The following is a 13,283-nucleotide window of genomic DNA, read 5'->3' on the forward strand; positions in this document are numbered from 1 at the left end:
AAATGTTTGACTGTTCTGGAGATTTCCCATGGGTGTTCGGATGATTCTGCCCTTATCTGGCCGTTGACTTACCGGGGTGGAGGTGAGGCGGAGCCCGACCTCGGTCGGCACCATTGTACGCTAATTGTAAACCCGCCTGATCATAACAGTATTGGGCATCTTGTTGGTACATCATGGGGTGATGAGATGGCGTTGGTGGTGGAGGGAGAGGGGAATAGGGATGGGGGTGATGATCTGCCCTGCCATATGGCCGGGGGGAGCCCAGGCCACCTGTAACATACGCCACCCTCTCAGAAACTCTCGGCTACTACATCCATCTTTATTTACTTTTCCATCATTTTTGCAAGATAGTGAAAGTGAAACGGTCCAACCTTATTATTTATCAGGTCCTCGATTCAAAGCACGTTGTAAAAAATTGGATTAAGCTTTTTATCAATACAAGAATCTAAATGTTTCAAACGAATATTATCATTAAGTTCACCCAGAGTTTTTCAGTTCAGTTCATCGATACAGTTTTAGTTTAGCTGTAATGACTAGTTGAAATGATAAGCATTCAGACTGGTGTGTTCAATTTGAAACCGGGTTAGTCTAAGATGCCCTTGGAGTAAACCTGCGTCAGGTCACTCGTCAAAAAGTAAGCATAAAAGAATCTACCATGCACAGTAAAATCAAATTTTCTAATGAGAAAATCGTCTACTTATGCATGGGCAGCGCAAAATCCAAAACCATGCTTCAACCTGACGCAATAATGAAAAACTATAGTTAAAAAATAGTAGAATCGAGTCAAGAAACACTCTGGAAATCATGAAAAGAAACAAAACTAAACTTTGTGAGAAATTGCAGGTACTTCAAAGACCTCACTATGGTGAAAAACTTCTAATTTTACAAACATGTAAGAATTGTATTTCAAATCAACGTTGCTTACCTGGTAGGTGATTTGTGGCAGTTGGTGTGTTATTAGTACGTTGCACTCCTCTCAGGTACTGGTTTTGGGTGAAGGCAGAATTGGGCGAGGTAGGTGGAGGGAAAGCATCTGTAGAAAAAGGCGAATGCCTATTCCCCGGACTGTTTATGGCCCTCTGTTGAGGAGCTCTCTGCGAAAAAAAGAAACAATTTGAAAAACTCACATGTATGTTACCTACTTGAATATCTACAAGACTAATTTATTTTGCTACATCACACTCAAGTGTAGAAATGAAAAACAGGTCTCCTAGTAATTTTGATAAACAATATTTTGTTAGTACTACCGACCAGATTTTATGCAACATAAGAAGCTCAAAATATGCAAGAAAGTTCTTGCTAATATTAACTAGCAGAAATTTTTAGAATCCGTTAACCATTGTTAGAATCCGTTAACCATCGGTAGAATCCGTTAACAATTGGTAGAATCCGTTAACCGTTGGTAGAATCCGTTAACCATTGGTAGAATCCGTTAAATATCGTTAGAATCCGTTAACCTTTTCGAATTGGATACAATGTTTGGCAGACCTGCTGGAGCTAAGCTATAAAATAAGTTTCAGTGATACTTACAGTGAGTTGGGCATTAAGCATAGGATTCTGGACGGCCAATCTGGCCTGTTGGGCCCAATTGGCATTCGAAGCATTTCCTTGAGGATAGGCTTGCCTAGGTGAGGTTTGCTGGTTGAAAGCTGATTGAGGCGATAATCTGGCAGTATTCTGTTGAAAGTTCCCTGCAGTTGTTTGCTGGAAGGTCTGCTGAATCGGCGACGTGAGTTGGGAGTGCGGTGAGAAAGGTTGTTGGTTGCTAACTCTCGAAGCCTGGCTGATTTGATTGTAATTTGGTGACGATTGAGGCTCCGGAATACTCGATGATCGTTGTAGAGTAACATTAGGTGCAACGGTGTTGTTCAATAAACTATCGATGTTTTGCATACCGCTGTTCATCTCGGCTGCAGTTGCATTAGGTGGTATGAGCAATTGTTGTTGCTGCTGTTGCTGAAGTAAGCGCTTCTTTTCCTGTTGCTGTGCCATAGCCTTGCGCTGTTGGTGTATAAGAAGCTGCTGGGGATTGATGGCAGTTCCTCCGATTTGATAGTTGGCATTTGGTCTCACTATTCTCTGACCGATTTTGTAGCCTTGCTGTGGGTAGTTCGGGGGAGGGGGGAAAACTCTGCCTTGGCTGTTTTGATTTGAAAGCTAAACCACAACAAGATATTGTATTACGAAATAAATCGAGAAGTGTAAAACAAAGTTTTAAATTGTTTTGTATTACATAAGAGGTTTGTTTTAGCATCGCTTTTTTTGACTTCTTAGTGAACAGGTTAGTTCTTAAAATGATTTGATTTTGGTTTGGACCAACTACTTCGAACCTCTGCTAAAACAAACCTATTGATATGTATTTGTCCTTACCGTGACAGATGAATAGGCTGGTGGAGTTCCAGATATAGAAACATTAGGCGATGCTGGTTTCTTCACCAAAGTTTCCATTTGCATAAGTGAATTCTGGATGATATTGATGGCCATTTTCTCACTTATTTCCGAATTTTGATAAGTAGTATGCTGATTATCCATTTCCAAAATTTGCATGATGCTATCAGGTACAATATCCATAACCTGCAACAAATAAAGTTTCAGTAAATGTTGTTTCGGTAAATGTTCTTCTGTTAACATTATTTTCATTAATGAGTTGTACCTGATCGAGAATTTCGGAGAGATCAGGATCATTTGAGCTCTGGATATTATTGTTTTCAGCCCAGGTGTTGTTGTTATCTGAAGTAGAGGTAGCATTGGGAGAGGTGTAGCAACCGCTGGAGACTGCCTGAGATAGCCTGTTGTCAGTTCGTTGTTGCATATTGTTCTGAGGTGACAATATGGCATTGAGGTAGTTAGTTGGTGGGCGGCTATGCATTCTTGTCAGTCTATTATTCATCATTTGTTGTTGTTGCTGCTGCTGCTGTTGTTGTTGCACTTGTTGCTGCAACTGTTGTTGGACCTGCTGAACTTGCTGTTGCTGAAGGGTTTGGGCATTCACTGTCCTATTATTCATGTTATTTGTCAATTTGGGGTCGACTATCTTCGGCAATTTCTCTTGTGGCGTCGCATGTAAGACACTGGCAGGTATTGGAGGTATAGGTTGTGGAGGGTTTGGTGATTGTTTGGCGAGTAAGGAGACCAGCATCTGATTCCTTCTACACAATTCACTTCCAGTTGAAGTAACCTACAAACAAAAGTAATGCTCAGTTCGAAGATTCAATAATAATGGAAAACGATTAGAATATAAAAGTGACTTCACTTACAGCTCCATCTGAATTGCTTCTTTTGTTCGCACTGTCTTCACCATCGCTGGGTCTTTTTCTGGAGGAACCAGGAGGTGAAAGGGAACTGGTGAATCCCAAACTTCTGAGTAGAGTATCATCATGTGACTGATCCTTTTTATCATCACCTTCTTCAGTTCTCTCAGATTTCAATAGTTGCTGCAATAATTCACTCTTCTTCCTTACGCCACTGCGAGCTTCGAGATCATCGTCATCACTTTTATCGTTAAGCAACTATAACAAATAGGATTTAGTATTTGATTCGTAGGTTCTATACATTTTTACCACTTTTCAAGATGCTCTGATTTCAAACTAAACACATATATGGCACTTTTACCAACTAATGCTTCGCTTTTTTGGGATTTTAAGGAAAAATTCTAATCAAGAGAAAATAATTCAGTGCTGAGGGAATTAGAATCAAGAAAGTTAAACGATGGAATAATTTTTTATCTGATGGAATTTATATTGATAGGAATCCTTGAAATGTACGTTTTTCTGGAGAAAAATATTAAGAATTTATTATCAATGAAATCCATCAGTCCACAGGACATACTGGTTAGTGACATTAAAATTATCATCCTAACTCACCTGAGTATTACCTCTAAACATACTATAATATATACCTATTGAATCAAAAAAAAAATTGGTTCTTAATAAATTTTTCTTAGAAAACTTTTCACAAATTCATAATTTACCCTATCGAAAAAAGTATAGGCAGTGTCATTCATATTGTACAACATCTTCAAGGCCTCTTGTTTTCCCTGGCTCCCTTCTTTCAATGGATACTCAAAAACTAAAATTCCACTGAAAAATTTCATTTGTGTGAACAATACAAACAGTCATTATTGACACAAGTTAGTAACAGATGAAGGTAAAAAATTGGTTAGAGCCGATGCTAAATCTAAAATGAAGATTGAAAATTAAAATTTAGAATATAGGTTAATTGAATTATAATAGAATCGTATGTGAATATTTTTCCAAATGAAATTATGACTTTATAAAATTATATGTATTAGTACTACCGATATTTTGGTACAACCTTTTCGAATTAAACACGTTTTACATAATACGTGTTTGTTTAATATAAACAATGCTTTCGAACTCGATTCATTGTTTTGTGTGAATTGAATTCATTGAAATTTAATTTATATAAACTACATCAACATGTTAAGTAAGTATTCGATATGGACGTGATATGATGATGAAGTGATATGCCATTGACAAATCCTTGATACCTAGCAGCTTCGAAGAAGTTTAAGAGAATCTTAACAGGTATAATGCAAACAAAATCATTGCAAATCGCAAAGATAATAAATAAAATCTTATGGTAGTATAGGTAGATCTGATCGATTGCTGAATTTTTCAAAATTAAATAAGTAATAATTCAAATATCTTGCTGTAATAATGCTGTAAATATACAATGAAGTATTAGGCCAATTGAAAAGTACAACCTTCAAACGATACTTTTCAAAATTTGACAGCAGTCCGAACATTAGTTTGTGAGATATTGCGTTGTGAGTGTAGCTACTTTTGTTATTCGAAAAAAGATGGAAAAAAGAATTTCGTGTGAATCCAAAGCGAGGAAAAAACTCAACAGTCAGCTGGCAAGGTTATGGCATTAGTATTCTGGAATGCGCAAGGTATAATATTCATTGATTACCTCCAAAAGGCCAGACCATCAACAGCGATTACTATACAGCGATATTGGATTGTTTAAAAGATGAAATCGTTGAAAAACGGCCCCATTTGAAGAAAAAAAAAAGTATTGTTTCATCAAGACAATGCGCCGTGTCACCAATCATTCAAAACAATGTTAAAATTGCATGCATTGGGCTTCGAATTGCTTCTGCATCCACCGTATTGGCCAGATCTGGCCCCCAGCGACTTTTTCCTGTTCTCAGACCTCAAAAGAATGCTCGCTGGAAAGACATTAGCGCCAATGAAGAAGTAATCGCCGAAACTGAGGCCTATTTTTAAGCGAAAGACAAATCTTACTACAAAAATGGCATTGAAAAGTTGTAAGATCGCTATAATCGCTGTATCGCCCTCGAAAGCAACTATGTTGAATAATAAAATTGAATTTTTACTATGGTAGACCGGGGACTTTTCAATTGGCCTCTTATAAAGGAGTTTGAGCTATTTGAAGCAGTTTTTACTCAATAGTCAATATCAGAGTATTATAATAATTGTAATAAAATGTAAATTTGCTGCGTATAAGAAGAATATTCAAAATATGCTAGGCGTGAGTATATCTTTTTAATTTTCATTGAGAGGACTTCAACTTCTTCAAGAGATTGTATCTATTAATAGCATTAGAAGACCCTAAGTTGGTCTTTCAGTTGGGGTGTTCAAAACTCTTTGGGGCATACTTATATTTAATTTCGCTCATTTAAACAATTAATTTGAAAAAAAATAACCACAATAACAAAAAAATAAAAACGTCTAAAATAAACCGGGAAAATTTTAGAACATAGTGTTTTGTATAAATACCCGTTATTCAAAATATTAAATAAAAATTAGGCATGCATTGAATTGAAGAGAAGTGAGCGTCGATAAGATGCAAGATGAAAGGAAGTAAGGGATCGCACAAGAGAATAACTCACCATATCGTCCAAAAACGGAAAACTTTAAAGTATCACCCACTTATCACTGCTAGGAACCGACATCAACTAACTCGTTTTGACTTATCAGATAAGTATGCACTTCAGAACACACATAGGCGATAGAAAGAGACGAACACCCTAGCGATAGCGCTAGGCCTCGCCACAATAATAGTACACAGCCATTTTTTAGTTTTGGGCCACACTAGCAAAGGGTCGAAAACACAGGTAGACAAACGCGCGCGCAGTAGTTGTTTGGGGTAAAGCCGACTTAGAAGTCAATATCCATGTTAACCGACAACAAGCTACTTATTTTCGAAATTCGAAGGTTCTGTTGGACGTTTTTATAATCCCCTCCCCTTTGGCGCACGTCTCTCTATGTTGTATAATTGTAAATCATATTTGTTATTGGGGTTTGCAGCTGTTAGCAGAAATTGTCGGGGATGTTTATTGCAGCTACTTAAGGCAATAAAAAAGGGCATATTTTTCTCGAAACGTAAATGTGTCTTCGTTCGAAAACTTCGTCTTGCTTATGTACTCGCTCTGATTATCAGTAGGTTTCAAAGATGAAAGCGATAATGGATATCTCTCCGAAATTGATTCATCATTGTTGCTTTGGGAAATGCGGTATCTCGTTCGGGAATTATAAATTTTCATTGCCAACGGTATTATCGTGAAAAGTTTGATTTTTATATGCAGTTCGGTAGAGCGGAGATAAAAAATATTCGAGTATCAAAATTTTTGAAATAATTAATTGATTGAACTACCGAGCCGTATCTGGGCTCTTTGCTATATACAAATCCACTTAATGAACTTAGCCCGCAGTTCCACAAAATGTTGTAATTTTGTTCAATTTTCCTAAAATAGAGACAAATATTTTTAATTTGAGTAGATTAAAAAATAATGATATTTCTGCTAACTGAATATATTAACCTGGTTCAAAGTTGATCAGATTTTTCTTTTTATGAGACTTTTGTGGTTGTAGGGTCTGATATTTACAGGGGAAAATTAATTTTGATGTAATTTGTACTGCAAATGTGAAGTTGTTATTGACTTTGAAACAGGAAGTTGTGAATACTACTAATATTTTAAGGATTTTTAACACACAAATTTTAGGAAGTGGAAGTAAATATTTCTAGTACAGTATCAAGACTTTTCGAGAGAGTGTTTATTGTTTTTAACACTAAAACTTTGGATTCGTTCTATGAAAACAATTATATCAATCTGCTTGGAGTATTCACCGTTTTTTGTTTTTAAGAATGATTAAAATCTAAAAATCCGAAGAAACTAATTCGTTTGACATTCATTGCTTTCCTCTGAAACTATAGAAGTTATTCGTATCAAATTCTTCATCAAACTTTTTTTGCTACGATAATATTGAATAATATACTATTTTTTTGGGAAGTTCTGGTGCTTACAATTTCGAAATTATGATTTTTGACGCATATCTATATTCACAAAACAAATTTCTTTTCCGAATTTTCTTTGACGCATTCGAATACACATTCCCTGACAATGAATAAATTGCAGAAATCAGGTATTTTTTTCACATTATTTTTGAAACATTTCTACTTCACTTTCTACTTTCACATCCGGTATTTTATTTTTATACAAATAAGACTTTGTATCTATATTCACAAAACAAATTTCTTTTCCGAATTTTCTTTAATTTCATATTGAATTTGAGGTCTGATGTTAAAAAATACCCAGTTGATTTTTGCGTGACTTAATCTAACGTGTAATAATTCAAGTTTTGTTATCAAACAAATAGAAGACACATAATGTAGTAAAAATAACGAAACTATTCGTAGAATTTGCAGTAGTTTATGATTTGTCACGTCAACTTAAACATTTTGCTCGAATATAGCAACAAAATAAATTACCAACTTCCTTCAGTAGTCACCTAGCTCTGTGCTTATAGAGCTGAACTGTGAACTAACCTCAAATGAAATTTTGAAATATCATCAACTTATGATCTCAGAACTAGTTTGGTAAAGTGACGAAGAAGACAATCAGAGCAACTTGATATTGATAAATAAAGAAGATAAAGACACTCACCTCAAGCAACATGGCGTTATTCCTCCCAGCGGCCATAGAAGAATTCTTTGACATGTCCGAGGTGCCAGAAGTACCAGGCATAGATCCCCTGCTAACCATACTCCTAGGACTGGTCCTGTTGTCATTCCTACAATCGTCATCGTCCTGCTGATTCAGCAGACCCTTCAGTATGCGATTCTTATTCCTGCTGTCATTATCGTTAGCAGAATCTACAACAGGAGTGTTTGGAGGTTTAGTCAGTAAGTTTCTCAATTTGTTGGAATCGGCCATCATACTCGTAGCCTCCTCCAGCACATTGGCTTTGGTATCTTTCTGCTCTTCCATCGCGTAATTCTGATCTGTCAGAGGGCTGAAGGAGAAACTGTTGTTGTAGGAGTTCGCGGGGGTAGAGGGGTTAGGAATGGTGGGGCTCTGTTGGGCCACGAAGCCCGCCAGAGGGCTCTGAGCCATGGAGTTGACGGGGCTGAAGGCTGGGTTGCTGGGAGGACGAGGAGTGGGAGTAGAGACTGGCGTGGTGCTTTGTCTAGACTCGGGTCTTGGCTCCGGCCAGCTGGTGGAGTCCAACTCCCAGGTGGAGGAGGGAAACATGTCGAAGTTGAAGTCGTTGTCGATGTTGAAGGTGGTGTAAGAGGCTGAGTTGCTGTTGAGAAGGGTGTTGGAGGATGACGTGGTGGAGTTGTCGGAGCAGACTCCAACGGCTGTGGTGTTCCGTGAGCCGTTAACCGCGCTGGTCATCAGGGGACCACCAAGACTGCTGTTGCTGTTACCACCTCCTGGATCCGAAGGTCCTAGCGATTCACTCTCTCTGCAAAAGAAGGGATGATTTATTTTCGATATAGTTCCTTCAGAATTTGGGAAAATACAGTTACAACACTCTCAGTGCTGAGGCTACCAGCGTAGTGGAAGTATTGATCATTGGTTTCTACAGAACGTTTCAAAATTCAATATCAAGATTTTAGCGATTTTTCAACACCGTATACGACGTTTTTGTCCAAGAACATGTATCGGAAAACGCTTTGTTACCAATCTAATTTTTTTCTTCGAAGCTCTTTCCGTTTTTGAGATATTATAATCAAATGTTAACATAGATTACGTTTTAGGACATATCATCTAGAGTGCCGACTGATTGTAAGAATCTGAAAGGAGTTATGTATTTTTTCAGGGTTCCAGACCTTATTCGCTTAAACTTTTTATGTTGGATTCTAAAATACCAAATGAATATCTTGCTTTTTTCAATTCTTTGTGGTATTTTGTAATTTTTACGCATCTGTGAATATTATCGAGCAGAAATATCATGTTTTGTTATACATTTTTTCCTAAAAATTAGAATGAAAATAGCAACCAAAGCCAACTAATTATTAAATCTAGTAAATTAAAGGAAAATATTTTACTTTTTTTTTCAATAATGGTCACGGATGAGATAAACTGAAAGGAGGCAAATGAATTGAATTATATTATTTCTAATAGGAAAGAGTTAAAAATCATTCTTAAAAATAAAAAACTAGAAACTCCAAAATTCTGTGAATCAGTAACGAAGCGATGCGTTTGCGTATTCATGGTTATGTCAAAAAGTCCTCTGAAATCTCAAGTTATGAATTGGAAACACTCTGTATAGCAAATTCCCAGACTAAAATTCGAAAATGTGGCCCAATTCGACGCGCTTGGCACCCTTTACCGTGATTTTAATGAAATTTTCAGGTAGCATCACACTAATTCGACTACCTAAAATTGTCACGGTTGAAGACTTATGCCTAACTGAAAAATTATGAAGCAATTTGCTTGAAATTTGAATACGATCTATAATTTTCAAAGTCTTAATGTTAAACAAGTTATAATTTATCGAAAAATGTACGATAAAATAATTAAACTGAAAACAGTGAAATAATAGAAAGAACGTTTTGAACCATATAAAGCAAAAAAAGCACCTCTAAATGTTTTGTAGTGTCAATATTATGAGAATTGGATTTGGAATTTCAAAATGATATTCCCGAATCCAAATCTTTCGACTCAATACTGAAAATATTTCCTTATGAACTTAGATTGCTCTGGGATAACGAAATATAAGAATCTGTGAAATCCACAATATTTTCAACAGCGATGGAATTTCAAATTTTCAATTCTTGCCTCAAAATGACGCAAATAATTAAGCATATCAAATAACAATCGATAATTCGTACGTCTATGAACGTGGACTCTAGTGAATGAGAGCCGAATATCTTGACGTAACAGATAATTTCATAACAATCTTTCCCTGATTCAGAATAGTGACGTTTATAGAACACGTTGCAAGAAACATGATAAAGATAGAAGGAGTTGATAGGCAATGTTCAGTAAGATAATTTTCATCGAGATGAAAGGAGGGACCACCCTAATTCTCTACTCAGAAACAGATGGTAAAAGAAGTTAACATCTGGTAAGAGGGCGTTGTTTCAATATTATGATTAAAGTGTATACATACACATGGAATATACAAAATTGTTGCATTGAAGAATTGAGATTTAAGTGTGGCGTGTTTTAATTAGATTCAGGTAATATTCTAATCAAATATGATTGAGAGTCAGCAAAAATTGCTACTCGTAATAATAAGAACAAAGGCTGATTTTACGAAATTCAAAATATTGTAGGTAATGTTTGAAACTATCTCGTGGAGAGTTAATATAAAGCTTGAATTGAATATTTCATCAAGTTCTGTATACAAACACTTATGGATTTCTGATATGACATTTTCATAGACGTCTGATCAATCAATATTTGAATTACGTAACTAAAATTTGAAGACCACAATCGACTTCTAAGAGAACCAATACCTACTCAGATGATTTTCATTTGAATAACTAACATTATTACACAGATTCAGAATTCGAAAGTATACTGCCACTCGAAACCTGGTTGAGGAGGAAAAAACAAAATATTATACCATAATGTATACATATGAAAACCATCATCTAGCCAGTCTAGTTTTGTATCTCATTAAGAAATGCATTAAAGATAAAAGCACATGAAAATACATTTATTAGATGTTTGTTTAGAGTTTCGACATGACCGAAACAGTGGCGTAACATGAGGCAACATCTTTCATTCTCTGATTGGTACTATCCAAAGAACATCTTCTTCTGAATGGAAGTTTTTTCCTCAGAGAACTGCAATAAACATTAAGCTTATGCCCGCCACTCACGAAGCGTTTCTTCAAGCGTTTGGTAGCAAGCGTCGAAGAGATTCCAGTCAGACAGCTCGGGACACGGCCGTACGACTGTAAATCAGAGTATGAACTTGACTGCCCGACTGGAATCTCTACGACGCTTGCTACCAAACGCTTGAAGAAACGCTTCGTGAGTGGCGGGCATTAGGGGTAGCATGCGTTTACATTTAACCATGGAGTGATACATCGCGAAGAGCGTTCTTTTTTATAAACACTGGCAGATGCACTTTTTCAACATATGGTTTCAATGATTTCAACGTAAATCTTCGTTTCTCTCTTTGATAAGTTACATGAAACACAATCACATCATTCACCAACAACGAGAATCAATTTACGATGCTAGATATAAATAATACAAATATATAAATTTCACACAATGGTCTACATTTTAATTCCTACTATCTAATCAGAATATTTCAATTCCCTCTAGAAAATCTGAAATTAATTGAAACCGCTAATTCTCCAATCCAATAATCAAATTTCATAGAACTTTGGAGTAGGTATGAAATATTATTGTGTCATCAGTATTTTTATATTCTATATTTCTCATTTGTGGTTCAAGAAAAAAATCTCATTGAAGTTTGTTTAATCGCTGTTATCCATTTGAAAATTCACAATTAAATTGTTGTTCCTTTGTAGAAAAATTCATAACAACCTCTTTATTTATAATATTATTTAAACTGAAGCATTTTGTGCGTTGGCCTTTGATAAGGTTAATTTTTAACGTACTGTTTGACAACTTTTGAAAAACCTAGTTTCAAGACATAAACAAAGTAGTTTGGAGAATGTCGTTGGAAAATTCTTGTTGAAATGCTCATCTCTTAAATTGAGATTAAATAATGAGAGTTACAAATGAAGATATGTTTCACAAAAGTCAGCTATTACCTCAATACGACAATTTCCGAGCACAATTAAATCTCTTTCCTGAATGAAAAAGATCCAGTTATAGATAAATAAATATCTGAAATGAACGGAACAACAGACCTTCTATCTTACCAAAACAAGCCTAATCACACTGCGGAATCGAACACGTCACTCAACAGCCATTCTAACAATAATTACCAACACAAAAGTGAGAACGTCAATTCTTTAAATTCCACCTAAGGCGGTAAACAAAAAAAAAAAAAAAATCCTACTTTGCCGGTTGTCCGGTTAGTACTGATTTTCACGGATTCGGCATGATAACTTATCAAAGATTAGGTGTTTCAACCAGCAGAGATTATTTGAGTTCACATATATAAACTTTCAATTGAGATTCATCGATAAGAAAAACTAGGAATGGGGAACAACTACAAAATTTGACTGCGTTCGAAAGTTGACTAATCTAAACTATTATATACCCATTTTGTCAACGACCTCTTATTGCCAGTAGGCCATTACAAGCATACACTTATTTACGACAAAACGAATATTCGAAAGTCAGTTGAATATTTCTTTTTTTTTGAATTTATATTCTACCAATCTCTCTCGGTTATGCCTAGTTTATTGTTCGAATTTGAAGCGACAAACAATGGAAGAGTCAGAAAAAGTGTGACAACTACTGACATACATCTAATAATTATATCAGGAATAATAATCTATCTTTATGACGTTGAAAAAATCCAATTCAAACGATTTCCTTATCATCCATTATACTGATAAGAATTAAAAATTTTACAAAGGAGTGTGATACGGATTATATTATACTCTCTGAACGAGTTGAAAACCGATCAGGAAATGAGCATTGTTCAATAGGAAATCGTTCGATCGTTGATATCATTTCATCCCTTTTACTAGGAGATAAAGCATTCAAAAAGTTAAATTTTGTCTATACTCTCCAATCAAGAAAAACACTCTCAGTGACATGAAAAAGAGTTATGTCTTTGAAATCTGTATTAAACTACTCTAAAAATTGCGTTCACTCTGTTTTTATCAGTTTAATCTAAATAGACTGACATTAAAAATATTATGTCACAAATATTTCTGTTAGTATCCATTTCAGATTTATTATTCTTTTACGATGAATTCTTTTATGAGAAAATGTTCTCATAATATTCTATAATGCATGATATAAACAAAGAGCAAAAATCTCATAAGAATTCTCGGTTGTATTCTTTGATCAACAGCGGTAATTTGCAGCTGAAAAAAGTAATTTATACAAATGAATAAAAT

The 13,283-nt window shown here is 35.5% G+C and overlaps 1 protein-coding gene across 11 annotated transcripts in view; it reads right to left on the reverse strand.

The window, feature by feature from the left end:
* LOC123678747 (nuclear receptor coactivator 3) overlaps positions 1 to 13,283 on the reverse strand; it is a 268,127-nt gene that overhangs the window by 4,680 nt on the left and 250,164 nt on the right. For 9 of the 11 annotated variants that reach the window (XM_045615927.1, XM_045615925.1, XM_045615931.1 and 6 more), the window contains 7 exons: positions 7,934 to 8,738; positions 3,258 to 3,509; positions 2,654 to 3,178; positions 2,371 to 2,574; positions 1,531 to 2,157; positions 926 to 1,094; positions 73 to 270 (listed from right to left, as the gene is read on the reverse strand). In XM_045615927.1, the coding sequence (XP_045471883.1) occupies positions 73 to 270; positions 926 to 1,094; positions 1,531 to 2,157; positions 2,371 to 2,574; positions 2,654 to 3,178; positions 3,258 to 3,509; positions 7,934 to 8,738 (2,780 nt within the window). The remainder of the gene's footprint in view (positions 1 to 72; positions 271 to 925; positions 1,095 to 1,530; positions 2,158 to 2,370; positions 2,575 to 2,653; positions 3,179 to 3,257; positions 3,510 to 7,933; positions 8,739 to 13,283) is intronic. The other 2 variants (XM_045615923.1, XM_045615930.1) reach the window with 2 other exon arrangements.

The sequence above is a fragment of the Harmonia axyridis genome, chromosome 4, assembly GCF_914767665.1.
Source record: "Harmonia axyridis chromosome 4, icHarAxyr1.1, whole genome shotgun sequence".
Classification (NCBI taxonomy): domain Eukaryota; kingdom Metazoa; phylum Arthropoda; class Insecta; order Coleoptera; family Coccinellidae; genus Harmonia; species Harmonia axyridis.